Source organism: Dicentrarchus labrax, unplaced genomic scaffold (assembly GCF_905237075.1).
Source record: "Dicentrarchus labrax unplaced genomic scaffold, dlabrax2021, whole genome shotgun sequence".
In the NCBI taxonomy this organism is placed as follows: Eukaryota; Metazoa; Chordata; class Actinopteri; family Moronidae; genus Dicentrarchus; species Dicentrarchus labrax.
The window spans coordinates 9,460,960-9,478,759 of NW_026136713.1; the positions used below are offsets into that span (position 1 = coordinate 9,460,960).

Below are 17,800 nucleotides of genomic sequence, written 5' to 3' on the forward strand. Positions count from 1 at the left end.
AACACAAATTGGATTCTTTTGGAGGTGCCCAGGTCAGCTTTTCATTAGGTGACAGAGAGAGATAGAAAGAGAGGGAGGGATGCAACAAACTCAGCATATATGTGATGATTGAAAGACTTTTGTTTAGCTATAACACATCACCTCAGTGTTGCCCTGCATGCATAATCTCATCCAGCAAGCATGGCTGAGCTCACACACATGCACACACAGGTGAACATGTCACCACTGCCCTCTATTTTTAGACATGCATGTTCTTTCAAGCGTGTAAACATATTATTGTGCTTTTGAGCTCTCTAAAACAGCCTTATAGCTTTGTAGCTTTTGTAAAGTAATTAATTCCACTGAAAGCAGCAGCTTTCTATAAATAAAACAACCGATCAATTTGTTTCTCCTTCTCTCTCCCTCTTTCCAGTCCAAAAGGCAAGTGTTTTTTCAGCTTTGAGTAGATAAAGAGTGTCACTTTTCGCCGTATTTTGGCCTTAACTACCTCACCTGAAATCTCCCTCCATCTCTGCCTCTCTTGCTTTCCCTCTCCTGTTAACCCGCATTAAACATTTCTCTTTCAAACTGAAACGGACCCTGATAGTGTATATTCTCCAGACTGAGGGTAGAATGTATAGCTTGACTTCTCTCCAGTTCCTAATGAGGTTTCCATTAATCACTTCAACCCCGTCATTCAGTTCAGCTCAGCCTTCCTGTCCTTCTTCAGCCCCTCTCGCTGTCCCGCTCCTCATCGATTATTGATGGGAGGGGAGAGGCAAATTCTTGAGTGGAGGCAGAAAAGAGATCCATTACAGAAAAGCTAAGTTACATGCACTTGAAGGATAAAAATAGGGGTTGTATTTTGGGAACAGATCAGTCATGTGAGACAGGTAACATGAAGGATGGATGAACAAGATGAAACGACAGAAGAGGGATGGAATAAAACTGATTTTTTTTTAATGGAGAAAGTGTAAAAAGACAGAGAAAAAACTTTTTAACTACTTTCATCAGAGACTTGTCTTTCACCTTGAACCTCACTCTACCAATCAAAGACACGGATGAATGACAGAGGGAGTGGCAGCAGAGCAGTAATGTAGAAGTGAAGGCTTGTGTTACTGCATGTTGATCGGTCTGCAATAATATCTAATTACAGATCAGGACAGTTAGAGGAGAGAGGGGTTGGACTGGACAATAACCCTGACAGGTATAGTCTTAAAACCAGCGGTCTATGGTTAATGTATAGGCAGATGACGCACAGAGATTAAGCTCACATGGATAACAGATACGTTTTATTTGGGTCAGACTAATTCTCATTATTTATTTGTTCGTAATAGTAGTCACAGATGACCAAATTGCTCAATTGGCACGATGGAACACATTAACCTTGCTTAAATGGACGTTGAAAAAGGAACACGGTGTGCTTATCAGTGACCGGTAAACACAAATCTCAAGCACAGATAATCAAATGATTATCTTGACAAATGGATATTTACTGCTATAACAATGTCACATCATGTCACAATGTCACAAATCAAATTGTCTCGCTCGTTGCTGAGACACACAGGATGCTGTTTCCACTCTATGCCTGTAATGTGAAGTTTTGTGTTGCATTATAATGTAAAATGTACTGAATCGACACCTCTCTGACACATTATCGACAGAAATATTAACATAATAAGCTCCAAAGAAGTGTATTTGTTAAAGGGCCATTTACTTAGATCACATATGACTGTACTGTTTGTACTCCCTGACACCTCTTCAGCACTTTGGAACATTTCACTCAGGCATCTCAATGCTATAATTTTTTTAAAGATTATTTTTGGGCTTATTATAACCTTTATTAGACAGTAGCAGAGAGAGACAGAAAAGTTGGGAGAAAGAGAGGGGATGTCATGCAGCAAAGGCAAGTGTACAGTGGACCATTGGTCGTCCTGGGACACCTCTCTGTCCAAAGGCTGTCAGTGCCTAATTCCAGATGTTTTAGTTCTGAATGTTTGTCCTCCAGGGGATTCAGCCTCTCCTCTTGTCTCTTTAAAAGGGTAAAGCTGTTGTGGGGTTGTGACATTGAATTAAGAACGTGTAGTTCCACCTTTAAAAAAAAGGTATGATTATTATTGTGTCTTTATTTTATATTCCTGTTGCTCTTCCTGAAGTTCCTGAAGTTATTATAGTTAAGGTTCACAAACAAAACCAACCCTCTCTTCCTCACTAATGAAATAGTGTTCGTAAGCATCTCCTGTTTCTCTCAGTTTCCAATCGCCTACTCTCCCCCCTCTGTGAGTTTCTGCCAAGTACTTTGGGGAGGCTGTGGTTCAGAAAGAAGATCAGGTTGTCTACTAATCAGTTGGTTGGCAGTTCGATTCCCTGCTTCGACTGACCAGTTGGCACATTGCATGGCAGCCTCTGCTATCAGTGTTTGGATGGGTGAATGTGACATACAGAGTAAATCTCTTTGAGTGGTCAGAAAGCCAAGTACAGTCCACTTACCATTTCCTCCTATCGTCGAAGACAGGCTTGTCGGGGTGTATTCAAGTAATTCTTCTTCTTCTCCTATTAATACGAACCACTGGGGGATGATGATGCAGAAAGTTTCGACACCCGGGTTCCTAGCCGGTCCAGCCACATCATGACCCTAATCGTTCCACGTTAGTCTCCATGTAATCAAACCCCCTCATTCCTCTTCTTGACCCCAATCATCCTAGCATACACAGCCTTAAACAACCTTCAGCTCCCATTCATCCCCCAGCAATCGACCCCTTCATCCCTCTCCTCAACCCCTAATCTTCCCACTGTACATGACCCTCATCTAGTCTTCCCAAATCCTCTCACCAATCCAAATAAACTAGTTCTACTACTACTTTGTGGCAATTTGATATTTCTGACATAGGGCTAAATAAAATTGACTTGACTTGACTGGAATACCTGATGATAAAAAAAACCAACCTCCATCACTTTTTGAGATTAAGATAAAAGTTGTGGACTGGCTTCAATATGGCATGGATAAAAGCACAAAGTTGTGTGATAAACCGGGGGTTCCCAAACTTTATGTCAAGGATCCCCAGAAATAGATCGACATTAGACCACCGACCCCCAATTTGAGAGGATTTTGTCTTAAGGAATCCCCTCTGAATATTTAGGTTTAGGTTTTGCGATTATAAAGTCTTTAAAGTAAATTAATGATCAAACTTGGATCACTCTAAATTAAAATCAATAAAAATGGCCCTATTTCCTAAGTTAAATTATTCTATTCCTCCTTTTGCGGGGGACCATCTTAAGGACCCCACTTTGAAAACCACTGATATAAACCACTGAGGAGCCGAGTGATGCTGCATTCAAAGTTAGTTTTGGGCGCCCTCTGGTGGAATCAAACAGTAGGAACAATCAGTAGGAAATTTAATCATATCATTAAAGTTTCATGTCAAATATCTAGACAGTGTTTTCTCTGGTCATAACGAAACATTTAGAAAGTATTTTAAAATTACATTTTCACAGAGTTGTGTTGGACAAATGTGGTGGTGGTGGGACACTTAAAGGTAAATGTCCTTTGTAAAGTAAAGGCATATAGAAGTTATTAATTGTGTTACATCTACTACACACATCGTTGCTTTAGATGTACAGACATGTCATTAGAACAACAGGAAACATCACAGCTATAAAACAGTAAAAAGATTACTTATATTGTTAGATATTATTTCAACACACACAATAAGACATTGCAACAAATTTAGTTAATACAATTTCAAAACCTTCCTGCAGAGACTCTACCAGTTAAAAGGGCCCTGTGGAGTTTTCTTGAAAACAAATAAAAGTTTTGTTTACATTCAGTTTTACTCACCAAAATGCAATGCATATATCATTAAGGTCTAACAACTGTGTTAAATCAAATTTGAATCCAGTTCTTTACAGTACTTTAAATCCAGCATTGTTTGAATCAATGAGCTAGCAGTCTTTCCCTTGTTTTTATCTGTGCATTGCAGCATATCTTTGCATGTTGCCGCCATCTGTAGATGAGTGGAAAAGTGTGAAATCGTGACCCACTCTGAAACAGGCAGCCACTCATGGAAAAATAGCTCCATTGTGCTTCTAGAGGTCTAAAACTCCACAGAGAACCTTTAAGTCTTTGGTTACCTTAGCAAGCAATATGCCTTACCCCTTTTCTAATGAATTCAGAACCAACACAATGTTGGAGCCAACATAAACTACAGACAATACTTGTTAGTTGGATCAATACATTGTTGGTTTTGGACTTTTCATGGGACTTGTTGACATAAAAAAAATGTAAAATATCAACCATGTCCTTTAAAGTGTTGTTTGACTTTTTAGTAGTTTTACCATCTTATTTCAAGTCTTTGAATAATACTACAGTGTATCCTGCATGTTCTGCACCATGTGTCAATGCTCATATGATGAGTCTATTTAAATTCATCAGTTACTGAATCTTCTTCAGAAGTTTTATTCTGAAGTCTGCGTCAATCCTCCGATATAAAGGACATCTATCACCAGTGTGGCGTTACTATGGTAAGTGGCTCCCGGTTGTATCCGTTGATAATCGGCCAGGGATTGAAGTACGGGAAAACAGGCTCTTTGAATTTTGCATCATAGAAGGTGAAGAGGTGGCTCATGTCTCCTGCATCATAAAACGCCACTTCACCACGGTTATAGTCCAGATAGACCCCCACCCTCCTGGGGGGCTTGGAGGGATGTAACAAGCTCTCCTCTGAGTCTGTGCATGCTTCATACTCGCTGTTGCCATTGCCGCTGTCCCTCAGCACCAGGGTCCAGAAACCATCATCAGGGCAGAGGCTGATCTCCTCCTTCCTGTTGACCGAGGCTGTGGCCACGCCCAGACCCCACGCTGTTTTGGAGCCCACCTCTACCTCCCAGTAGTGTCTGCCAGAGGAGAAAGCTTCAGAGCCCAGGACGATGTTGTAGCGGGTGAAACGCTCGGGGTTGTTGGGCAGGTTGGGTTGGATTCTTCCCACCTGGACGCTGGTGCGACAGGGGGAAACCCACAGACAGGGGTAGGCTGTGTCAGGGTCGAGGGACACCGCTGTGACAGCTTAGAGGGCAAAAATATATATATAGTCAGAAGTGCACCAAAGCAACAACTTACATGTGCTTACAGAGAGTAAATAACTCCTTGGCAGTGACCTTCAACAAGATACGGAATGCCATCTGCTCAGTTAGTGTAAGACGAGCTAGATAAGAGCATCAGCCACATGGATACAAATAAAATATATATGATACTGCGTCAACATAGAAAACTACGATGTAACTCCATAGATTCATTAAATCCAGTATTACAGTCTAGTGTTACACAATCATCAACAATGTATGACTACATGTAATGGGCAAATGACGCAAAATACAGAAGTCTTTGTATGCAAGACTTTGACCCAGTGGCAGATGTGATTAAGTTTGGAAAGCAGATACAGACATGTTTGAAACTCATGTTGTCCAACTCCACACAGAGCAGGTTGATACTAGACCGAATATAAATACAAAGCACAAAAATGCCTTTTGTAGATTTAACCAACTTTTTTTTAAAGGCTTGCTGCATATTGTGTGTATATATATATATATATAAAGGCTAGTGTATTGTGTGTCTCTGGAGGAGTTTGAAGAATTCACTCCCAAGTGGGATCTACAGTTATGTTTGGAGACTGCAATGTTTTGCCTTTGTGTGTCTTTATACCTGGCTGAAAAATTGAACTCATTTTCCTCCAGGTCCTGTATTGCAGAGGTCCCAGGAACTCTGCCGACTGCAGACTGACATTCACCTCTGGGGGGCGCTCAAACAAGCTCTCAGCCCTGACGGAGAGAACGAAAGAGATAAAATAATTTAAAGCAACAGCACAAGAGGGAAAGAACTAATCTTTACTGGAGATCAACATTCTTTGTGGCTTTATTTGCCCATAGTCCATCCTTTCACGACTGTAACAACTGTATCTTAATGTAAGAAGTAATTTAATGCAAGTTGTAAAAGATGTAACTTATCATTGTGGTCTTATTATTCTGAAATTCAAATAACTACGAATGTAAAACATTGTAGCACAGAAAAAGGAATCATGGAAAATTCCCTTTTGTTTTACTTGTACAGCATGTTGAGTGTGGCCTTTAAGCCAAATGTTTATGTTGTATCTACATTCTTAGCTATGCCACCTATGAGGAAATGAAAAACAAGAAAAAACCCCTTTAGCCTCTCAGTTTTAAACTGTTTTAAACTGAATGAATATCAGATCTTCAATGACACTTAGACAGTTTCTTTTCATGAACACGTTCTGCTTTCCTGTGTCCACCAGCTGACAGTAAGTGTGAGGTAAAGATGGCTCGATCACAATTATGATCCCACATCCTGTTTCGACATGACATTCAGTTAATTACAAAACAACATGCCATTGTCTTGTGACTTTTAAATTAGGGCAAATAAGGGCAATGTACAAATAGAAGTGGGGAAGGCCTAGAAACAAATAAATAACTCAATAAGAAATTACTGCTGTTCAGTGATCTTGATATGATAAAGATGATACTCACCCTCCAATGAAATCTTTGATTCCCTGAAATAGAGCAGATAAAACCACCCTGTCATTACAGAATACTTCAGTCTCGGCTGCAACATTCAGAAAATATCTCTGACACAGAAATATTATTTGGTATTTGTAGGCTGTGTTTTCGTACTTTTCTTTCAGTCTATATAGGCTGACAGAAAGGTGCCATACAAGCATCATGAGCATTATCCATTCATCATCTTCCTCTTCTCTCTCACCTTGAGTTGCTCTGGGTTTTCTTCTTCCCTCAGTTTGAGGCAAAGCTGGTCAGCCGTACTTTCCAGTTGGCTGATTTGCTCTGTTGTCTGAGTGAGTGCCTCCTCCAGCTGGTTGAGCTTCTCCTCTTTCTGCCTCTGCAGTTTCTCCTTTATGCGTTCCTCCTCCTCGAGTAGGAACTCCCTCAGACGACCAAACTCTGCCGTGACCAGCTCCTCCAGATCCCCTGCTCGCTCCTGAAACACAGTGAGACCATGGAAGAATGTGAATGTCATGTTTCAACTCTGCGCCAAAATAAAATCATTTTTAACCATTAAATTAAACTAATTTGTATTATTTTTTTAATTTACTATAAATTGCTGTGTAGCATTTCGTTGCTGAAAATGTCCAATGACGTGTTTCTATTTCATACAACCTTATGTGTGTTACTAAAATCAATACTGAATCTGTCACCTGAAGTTACTAAAAACCAGGGGACTCACCCTGGGATTTTCTGGCCTTTGTAATAGTATAAGAATATACATTATACAGTCAATGTATAAGTACTCAAGTACTTCATTTAAGTATTTCCATTTTATGTTCACTACGGTTCAGAGGGAAATATAAATATAAAATATATAGAATATATAAAATATATATATTTTATCTATATATATATATAAAATATATAGAATATATTGTTATTCCACTATATTTATCTGCAGCTATAGTTACTTTAGTTAGTTAATTGGTTAAATTACACACACCTCATCCAACTACAAGATTAAAATGTTATTTGTGCATTCATAATCTAAAAATATAATAAAGCCTAGACCTATTTTTCTGCACTGAGTACTTTCACTATTATATTAAGTACATGTTGGCCTTGCAATCCTGTAATAATTCTGAGAGACATTGCTGTTTTGATTCCATGCATTCTTCTTCCTTGTCAAAACGTGGCGCCTAGATTACACAATACAACCTGAGGTATGTTTGAGTAGAGTGACTGAACAGCTGTTTTTCTCATCTGTATTGGTGAATTTAGGATTTATTTCAACCAAAGCGGAGTATGTGATTGTTTGAATAGCGGAAAGACTAACAGATACTGTTTTATGAGTTATATTTTGTTTCTGACCTTTTTGAATGACTTTACGATGTTACAATAATATGCAAGCTAAAATTACAATTGTCTCTAGAATATGGCGAGCGCTTGAAATATAATGGCTGTTTCTGGATAAGCAAAAGGTCTATCTCTGTAGGGATCATTTCCTTTATGATATCAGAAACAACAATCTGAGCCTTTCAGTGGCAAAAACCAGCACTAGTGGGAATACTTTTACAGGTGCCTTAGTCCCTGAGGATTAGTTTACATTGCAGCCATATTGCATGTCTTATATATATTTTCACATCTAACTCCACAGATTAATTATTTTCAACCAAACCAGTGTTGGTGACTGAGGGAAAGATTGTGGAAAGACTAACAAAGACGGTTTTGTCAAGTTTTTTTTGTTTCTGTCACATTGTTTTGGTCTGAGATGTTGGAGTTCCAGTGCGTCATCGAGTGGAAAGTTAGGGACTCTAAGTTCTTTTTAATATTGGTACTTTTACTCACAGGATAGGAATACTTAGTCCATTCCTTCAGAGTATAATCCTAAAATATGTGAAGGTAAAATGTCACAGTAACACACAAACACACACAAACACACGCACATGCACACACACACACACACACACACACACAAACACACGCACACACATACACAGGAAGATAGATTTGCAGGGAAAGAGAGACTGACAAACTTCCTCTCAACCTGTTCACCCACATCCTGTCTTCTGACGTAGAAACAGAGAAGTGAAAATCTGTGAATGTGCACATAAACTGGGTCAAACAGACAGACAGCGGAGTATAGGCACGCTGAGGCATTCAGACAGACAGGACAGAAAAATACAGTTTGTAGTAGCCCAGAGCAGAGATATATGTGTTTATCTGCTCCAGCAGAAACTCTCCAACACAGTAAACATGCTACGCTGATATCTGTTTAACACAGACACACACACACATACATACACATACACATACATTCATACACTGACACACTAACACATATACATACACATACACATACATACAGACCTCTATTTGAGGTGAATGCTGCTGTGGTGGAAAAAGCTGCCAGCTGTTATCTCTTTCTGTGAGGGTGTGTGACATACAAGCTATTGTACACTACATGCTGTACATTTCTGTGTGAGTGTGTGTGTCCGTAAAACAATAGAGTGTGAGAAAGACAAACATGACATGACGTGTATGAATGTTTATTATCTATCTCATTTGGGGAAGGACCTCAGCATGATAATCCTCACGTCCAAACAAAGCTGAGTAACAACCTGTTGTGTCACCACCAGTCAGGTGAGTCACTCGTCATTCACGGTGGTCAGACAGGTAAAGGTGGAGGAATGCAGGTGGATGTCGCTTAGCTACCAGAATTTCTGGTTGTCATTCACAGGACACACACAGGATGTTCAGCATACTTCGTTTCTTTCTTCCAGACACAAAAAATACAACAAGTACACTAATACCTTAATGAGGAGGATCTTCTCATTGGTCTGCCTTTGGAAGAGCGTGGCCTCCTCGCTCTGTAGCTGAGTCCTCTCGAGAGCGACAGACAGCTTATCCTGTTGATAGGCAACAAAAACTGACAATCACATGCAACACATGGTTAAGAGGTGGTGTCGCTAAACCAGATTATGCTTAAACGAAGAGTTAATATGATTGGTGCCGGCGCTCTGAACAACAACATCATCTTTGATGGGAGTCATATGATGCCCAACTGAACTTCTCCAACTGAATGCTCTGACCCACAAATTCAAACAAAATAGGAATTCAGCACCAGTAAAACAGAGGGGCCTCTCAGGACGAGTCTCCAAACAGACTGATGATGTTCAGCTGCAAGGTTTAACGGGGGGGGGTTTCACAGTTCACAAGAGATCACAGTGGCCTGCTGCATTCCTATAAAACACAAAGTTCCCGAAGGCTTCCTGGGCAAACAGGGAGTCTGCTTTTAAAACTGCCATGTGGCATCAAATGTTCTGTCAAAGCCCTGTTTTTTTACAGCCAGATTTGTTTATTTAATAAATTAAAGCTTAATAAACTAGGTTTATTTTGACTTTTAGAAAGTTTGTCAAACTTGAGACACTACACTTCTTTCCAAGAACATGGAGAGGAGTGTTTAATGAGCTTGTGGCACTCCCTAAAACGTGACAATGAACCGGGCTACATTTGAAGACAAACAGAAAGTGTGTATGAACTGAGATTTGGGGGTATTACCTTGAGCCTAAGAAGATTAAGGTTTATCACAAATGTGTTTAAACTCAGTGAGAGCGTAGGCTACCTTGTAGTTTTCAAAGGCCTCTGTGATGGGGATGACATTGTGGGTCTTGTGGTCCCGGGACATGCCGCACACCAGACAAATGGGCAGCTGGTCGTCCTCACAGTAAAGCTTCAGCCTCTCCTCATGCTCCTCGCACATATCCATACCCATACCCAGGCGCGGCCAGTGCCCGATGGAAGAGGCCACGCTGCTCATACTGGACCCCGGCTCCCGATCCTCCGGCTCCTCCAGCGCACCCTCCGGGTCCCACACGATTATCCCCGCGGCTGTGTCCATGGCCCGGGCTCTGCGCACACTGTCCACGACGTTGCACAGAAGCGAGTTGGGTCTGAGCTTACGGCCGCACGACTTTCTACACTTCGGGCAACTCGACAACTCGTCCGCCTTGGCTTCCCAGCACTGGATGATGCACACCTGGCAGAAGTGGTGTCCGCACTCGAGGATCACCGGATCACGGAACAGCTCCAAACACACCGGACAGGTGAGCTCCGACTGCAGTTCCTCAAGAGCGTTGGCCTCCGCCATTCTCGGCTGCGCACATAGTCCTCGATAAAAACACGTCTGATGGCAAAACTGTAACGAGTGAAGACTAGACTTGCTCTTCCGTTCACACTGAGAGAGGGAGTGGTCTGAAGCTGACAGCGCAACCCAATGTTTTCACGGAAGAGACGGAGGGCGTGCAGCAACAGGCTCTGCGCGCCGTGCAGCCCGTGGAGCTGCTCCATTACAGGGCGTACGGATCTTATTAGCCCCGAGACAAACAACTTTATTTAGAAAAACCATAACCAAAAAAAACACTCAAATGTTACTTGATTAAGATAATAATGTTAGGCTTATCTCATAGCGTTTCATTACTGAGGTAGGCATGTACAGGAAATGTAGACTGTTGGTTTACTAATGCTTTGGTTTTCAAACAGGGGTCCGGGGACCAACAGGGGTCCTAGAGTGGGTTGTAGGGGTGGCACAAGTGGGGCACTGATGTATGCAAGGGGTGGCATAAAGTGTGTGTATCAGCTTTAGAGTCATTCCTAATTTATGCAATTACAATATTGTTTAGGGACCCCAGTATGCAGAAATATTTAAAGTATAACGTGGGGAGAAACTTAAAAGGGGAAACATATGTTTAACCATCATTCAGATGTCTTGAGGTTAAAGGTCATGTGAAGGGATCCCTTTGAAAATGGCCTTGCCAGTTTTTCCATCCACAAAATGTGTCCTAACATCCCAACAGTACCAATATATGGCTACAGCCTCTGAAAGACGATGTGGCGTGAGAGAGGTAAGGAGAATGGCGGCACTTGGAGTGGCCAATCAGATTTCAGCGTGGCCAGTTGAGAAAGGGGAAATGAAAGAGAAATTAAATTGAAATTGTGGCTTTTTCTTTTTAAATTATTTAAACCAGAGGTAAACAGGGCTTCACCAGCTGTTCCTACACTGACACTTAGTTGCATACATGTTTACTAAGTGCTAAAGAACAAACTAGTTCTTTACATAGAGATTACAATTAGTAGTGAATATTTACACATAACTGGTTATTGCCAGGTGTACATAGCTTAACTGTTGCATAACTGACTGAACCAACTTGTATGCGCTTATGTTTAGGTTGAAGAGTTATTATTAATAACACATAACATGTTTAATACTGATGTAAACATGGAAGATTTTAAATTACATTTACAAATATAAAAGCAGTAAAACCAATAACGTTCCACAAAATGATGCAATTAGGCTTAAAAGAGGCTAACTGGTGCAGGCCCACTCATATTTTTCATCATGTACCCATAATTAATAGTAATACCTGACCACATAAACGATTAGGTTAGTTTATAATTCCCCTAGAGCCATTATTTTTTGGAAGTTCTTATGCTAATGTGAGTTGATTGCCTACAGATGTTTCTTAGCTAGCCATTTTACACATTATTAAATTATTTACTTTAACCATTAGGTTACATGGGATTTAAATAAATGTTGATTTCTATTGTATGGTGTTTTTATATGTCTGCTTATGTCTGGTGCCTTATTTGTTTTTATTGTGAAGCACTTGACTAGGTGTATGTGTACTATATAGATAAACGTATTTACTTACTTTAGTTGTGCAACCTGATAACTTACTAGTTTGAAGTTATTGAAAACTCAGTATGAACATTACACACAAACTTACTAATAGCAGGTGCAGCTCATTCACTGATAAACCTTTAAGCAAATAGCACGATCACTTTGCCTTCAAATTGTTATCAAGATTTGCTACATACTTAGGCCTACATGTGTCCTAGGCTATTCATTAGCATAACTCTTATGTAAGAGGGTATTAGGAGAGCATAAAAGGGAGCTTTAAGTATACAAACATATTTCAACAAGTAGGCTACGTGAGCCACGTGTTCAATACTAGTTTCAAAACACAACCAACAGCAGTAACAGTAACACAAAAGAGGGAAGAAGAAGAGAAACTAGCTGACACAGAGTCAGTCATTAAAGGGATGTACTCATATTAAAGAGGTGGTTCGAGAGAAGGGGAGGGGGCTATCGTTTTTATTTTTTACTTGCATTGGCATTGCTTTTCAATGTCAAGGTGAGGGTTCAACAGGAAGAAAGGCCAAATAAGGATGAAGAGGGCCTCACTTTTTACTAATAAAATGACCCACCCATTTATTTTTGTACTGTCCCTAAATACGGCTCAGCAACTCTCCTCTGTGTGGAAATTGAAACTGTGGTAAATCCTGGTCATCCACAGGTTACGACCCGTCACCAGTGACGGTAAATGCAGCGTTATTACTCACATTTGTTTTTTGTGTGCTGAATCGTCAGGCTGCTGCCAAGTGTCATGTCTCTGAATATTCACTAGATGGCCTTATTAAACCACCCACATCTAAAATTTAAGCTTCATATAGTATTATCACTGATCAAATCCTGGAGGCCAATTGTTCAGGCACTGTTCATTATTGTTGTATTTTATATGCTGAGGTTATGATTTATGCTATGAATTTATAATTATGTCCAAAAAAATCGCCGGCAGGGTTTATTGAAAGGAGCAAGATTTATGATTTTCACTTTCAAGAAAAACTAATCAGCATTCACAAATTAGACTTAAATAAATATAAATATCTAATCATAATATAGGGCAAGGGGGTGTTAAGATGAGTCTTTACTTCAAGAGGATGTTTAAGCTAAAATCTCCTCATTAACTCAGTAGATGATAACCATGATAATTTGGGGTCACTCAGACAGGTTAGGGTTAGTCTTAATAAATGAAATACATTAGGGTGGGCATTAGTTTAAAATTAAGTAGAAGAAGTTATAGCAGGGGCAGGACAATGATATCAATATGTGTTATTAAAAGTGGCTAATGTTACATCATTTCTTATTGTAATGCTTAATTAATAGGCTCCCAGACACATTTTTATAACTATTGAATGATTTACAAGACAACCAGCGTTTCTTTTTACTATTCTCTGTTAATAACTAATCAATCACACACATCCATGTTAAAGCATGCAACATCTTTTAATGGTTAAAAATGATCATTGTGTGAATTCTTCTCACAGATCACTGTGCACAAAGCAGCAAAGAGTGCATCCACCAAAAGGTGTGTTCATGAGCCCAGAACATGCTACAGTGACACATTTTACTACAGTCCTATTAAATACTATAATATATATACTACTATATACACCTCTGGCCTTTATTTGTAGCATTCATCATTCTGTTTTTCCCCATATTTACATTATTTCTACAATCTAACAAGTCCTAAATACAGTGGAAATATAATATTCCGACAAATTGGAGCAAGACAACTAAAATTGAGGAGTTTTCAACTTGCAGCACAAGCACTTAAAGAAATAACTTCTGGTAAATATTTCTGGTTCCCACAATGAGGGAAGTTTTGATGAAGAAACACAAAACAACACAGAAACTCAACCAAGACAGAAAATGAAACCAGCTGACTGGCTCAGAGGAGTGTGCTTGTGTATTAACTATTAATTAACAAATAAATGCCAATAAACATCTGAGGAAGAATAACAATTTCTAGATACAATGTGTATATCACAAGCATCTCACTGCAATCCATTCAGAGCTCTGCGTCAGGCAATGTCCCATGATTATTCACCTTTTTAGACAGTGTGAGAAAGGTGGGCACAAACACTCTGCAGGGACATATACAAGACAACAACTACAACAACAACAGCCAGCAACCATAAACTGTATTGGTGTTTTCAGTCTGAATGTAGTCAGAATGTCTTGTGTGTTATTGAACCCGACTGGTGTGACATGAAAAGGACCCTAGCATTAGATCTGGAAGATATCAAAGTAAGATACAAATATTCTAGTCAGGAATAAACAAATGTTCAGCTCAGTCTTGATGCTCAGTTTAAGATGTCGAGTGAAGCTTCTTCTTTCTCACCTTGCTAAAATCACCAAATGATTAAAGACTTGAAACAAGATGGTCTCTACCTCAATTGATTGATTAACAAAGCATATGCATTATTTACCAGAAGGGAGCCTCACTGCCAGTTAACAGGGGAAGTTTGCAAGGAAATGGGGGTTTCTGCTGTCAGTATATATAAGAGGAAACACAGTGACAGCCAACAAACGTCTATACTCCAGACGCTGGACACAGAAAACACAAAGGACACAAAGGAAATATAGGTTTTATTGAACTCTGAGGCTGTGTCTGAGTGGAAGTCTTTTTAGCAAGTGTATATAAGACCAGCTTGCTGCTCTGTTGTGCAGGATGTCTCAAAGGAAGATGCTGCAATTCTCCATGGGAGCCCTGTTTCTCCTACCCTGGTTTGGTGGACTGGTCCTTGGAGAGATCAGCAACGACTTCTCCCAGTGCCTTGATGTCTTCTACAATAAAACTCCACCAATGGGTATCAATGCAGCAGGATACCAACCAATATGCCAGCGCTTCAAAAACCAGTACCACTTTGCCAGCTTGTATCACCGTCAGCATCGTGCACCATTGTACTCTGCGTACATACTCAGTCCTGCAGATGGCAAACGGCCCAATACCACTTGGATGTATGAACCACAGGTAAGTCGGAAAACAGTGTGTGTGCTCAAGAGCAGCTATTTTCTTTAAAGACTGGCAGGTGTCCTTATTATTATTATTTTGTCAACCCCATTTATATCAATGAGGCTATGCTACCTATCTGAATAATGTAATACAATCCAAGAGCTTCACAGACTACAGTTTGAACAACAACTGAACATTATAACCACGACTGCAGGCTTTATTAAAGGACTGTTGTATTAGACTTAATTTTAGCTAGGTGTACCTTAAAAACTGGAAAATAACCATATAGCAAAACTCTTCCTTGGTTATTTTTATTCTGCAGAAGAACATCACCTCCTTTGGTTCAGTAAATTCACTGGTGCTCATCTATCATAGTATTATTATAGAGTTAAGTGTGTCTAAATAACTTTCATACAGCAACAATGTGACAAGGAACAGTTGAAGTGTCTGATTAACTGAAGTCTAATGGCGGTTTTGCATTAGGAATTATTTTTTTTACATTAGCTTCAAGCAGAAGCAGAAGAACAATCTCTCAAACTGTAAATACAAAATAATGCTGTTGCACACATTTTCTCTGGTAAGGTAACAAAGAAAGGTCATACATATCATGTGTTTAATTTTCTGAGTGAGTGAATCAGTCTCACACCCATTCAGCATTGTTCAGACTAAAGAAATGTTTTCTATTGTCTCTGACTTGTTGGTATTTGCACTCAGACTTGTCTCGGACTGGGCCACTGGTTTAGCCAAATGTTCCAGTCCAGCAGTTTTTTAATTCTAAAGTAATTTCCTTATTCAAAACAAAACCATTGAAGAACCACACTTGTTCAGAAAATAAGGTACTGGTTCAATTCAAAATCCATCTACAATGAGCAATCAACCGTATGCGGCCAAAACTTATCTCATTGGCAACAGCAATGACTCAGTCTCAACTAGTCCTGGTCTTGGTCTTGACTAAAGCACTACCATTTAGACAAACTAAACATACACTCACGTGACTATTCAACCCAATCAGTATCAATGATCATTAAGCAGCAAAATACTCTGTTGTAGCTTCAGTGACATGTCCTTCTCTCTCTCTTTCTGTTATTAAGTTGGCGTTTTCCCGTGCTAGTTCAGAGATGAAACACCTCCACATCCCCATGGACCAGAATGTGATTGAGAGCCAGGCAGTGCTGCAGGACTACAAGAACTCCAACTACACTAAAGGCCATCTCAATCCCAGCATGCACCAGAAGACAAAAGAAGACCGTGAGGCCACCTTCACCCTGACAAACATTGTCCCTCAGCGAGCCGGCTCCAACTCCGGCCCCTGGAACGGTCTGGAGAATGAGGTGCTAAAAAAATACAAGGCCTTCTGCAACGGGTTGATGTACGTGATCACTGGAGCCATTCCGTATGAGTCTGAACCCCGTTGGATCAATAACCGGGTGTCTGTTCCTGAGTACATGTGGTCTGCCTACTGCTGCCCATCCTACAATACCAGCCTTCCTAAGTATGCGAAGCCCTTTTTCCCCACATATGCTGCAGTGGGAAGAAATGACCGCAACAGCGGAGAGGAGATTGTGCCGGTGAATGTCAAGGCGAGGGCCTCGGTGAGGGGCTATGATGTGAGGCGAATGTCTTTAGAGACTCTCGAGGACATCCTGGCACAAAGGCTGGCTATGCCCATCAGTCTGTTTCATGGGCAGTGTCAGTAGCAAGGTTGAAAAGTTGTTATGAAGGTGCACTGAAGTAGTAGTCACCACATACAGCATATCTCCCTTGTGTCAGGCCAGTCTCAAGAAGTCTTTACCAGGGTTGGGACCCTCCCTAACTCTCTTTGATTACTGAATGAGTGTTTGATTAACTCAGTGCTTTTGCTAATAAAACAAGACTGAAATGGATTAAGTCTTCTGATGAAACAACTCAAATCAAATGCCAATTATATTTTTAGAAATAAAATGTGCAATTGGTTTAAACGTGAGTGCATAGAAATGTTTCAATGTATTCAAAATCATAAATAAATACTACGTGTTCACACAAATGCAAATGCCTCCAAATAAAATGGTTGCACATTTTGTCCAGATGTATGAAGCATTAAAAACCTGTGTGATGTGCAAGGGCAACCATTAGCTTTTAATCTGTGGTGTGTTGAAAGAGACAAATAAAGATTAAATAAAGTTTAATTCATCCCACTCTTGGTGCAAATGTGTGCAATTTTGTGTTTAAAGACTATATGGCTCCAGGTTCGGAATAAGCAACATTTAAAGGAGCAGTGTGTAGGATTTAGTGGCATCTGGTGGTTAAAGTTTCAGATTGCAATTTAGTGAACACTGCTATTTGACGACAAATGAGAATGGCTATAAAAGTGTGTAGAACAAACTCCAGTGGCCATGAAAAAATGCAAAAGGCCCAATCTACAGCCAGTGTTTGATTTGTGTAGTAACATGATGAAACATGGGGGTTCAACATAGTAGACTCCACAGAATGCAACCTGTGGTGTTGTCTCATTCTAACGAAAACCTAACAATTCCTATATTCAGTTTATGATACACTAATGAAAACATACCTGTAAATACTATATTAAATTTCTGCAAATAGATCCCCCTAAATGTTACACAATGGACCTTAAAGGACAAAACAGAAAACATAAGGTCTTGAAACTCAATAAATTCTATGTTTTATTGGTAAAT

The 17,800-nt window shown here is 40.0% G+C and overlaps 2 protein-coding genes across 2 annotated transcripts; one reads left to right on the plus strand and one right to left on the minus strand.

The window, feature by feature from the left end:
* Positions 1–3,358: 3,358 nt before the first annotated feature.
* Positions 3,359–10,743, minus strand: LOC127374871 (zinc-binding protein A33). The gene is made up of 6 exons (XM_051420531.1): positions 10,115–10,743; positions 9,303–9,398; positions 6,749–6,982; positions 6,517–6,539; positions 5,678–5,793; positions 3,359–5,041 (listed from the first exon to the last, which is right to left on the minus strand). Exons 1-6 carry the CDS (start codon positions 10,637–10,639, stop codon positions 4,479–4,481), a joined length of 1,557 nt encoding a protein of 518 aa, XP_051276491.1. The 5' UTR covers positions 10,640–10,743; the 3' UTR covers positions 3,359–4,478.
* A 3,948-nt stretch (positions 10,744–14,691) lies between these two features.
* On the plus strand, positions 14,692–17,302 carry LOC127374020 (endonuclease domain-containing 1 protein-like). Its single transcript, XM_051418938.1, has 2 exons — positions 14,692–15,146; positions 16,220–17,302. The coding sequence occupies exons 1-2, from the start codon at positions 14,844–14,846 to the stop codon at positions 16,823–16,825; spliced, it is 909 nt and encodes a 302-aa protein (XP_051274898.1). The 5' UTR covers positions 14,692–14,843; the 3' UTR covers positions 16,826–17,302.
* The last annotated feature ends 498 nt before the right edge of the window (positions 17,303–17,800 follow it).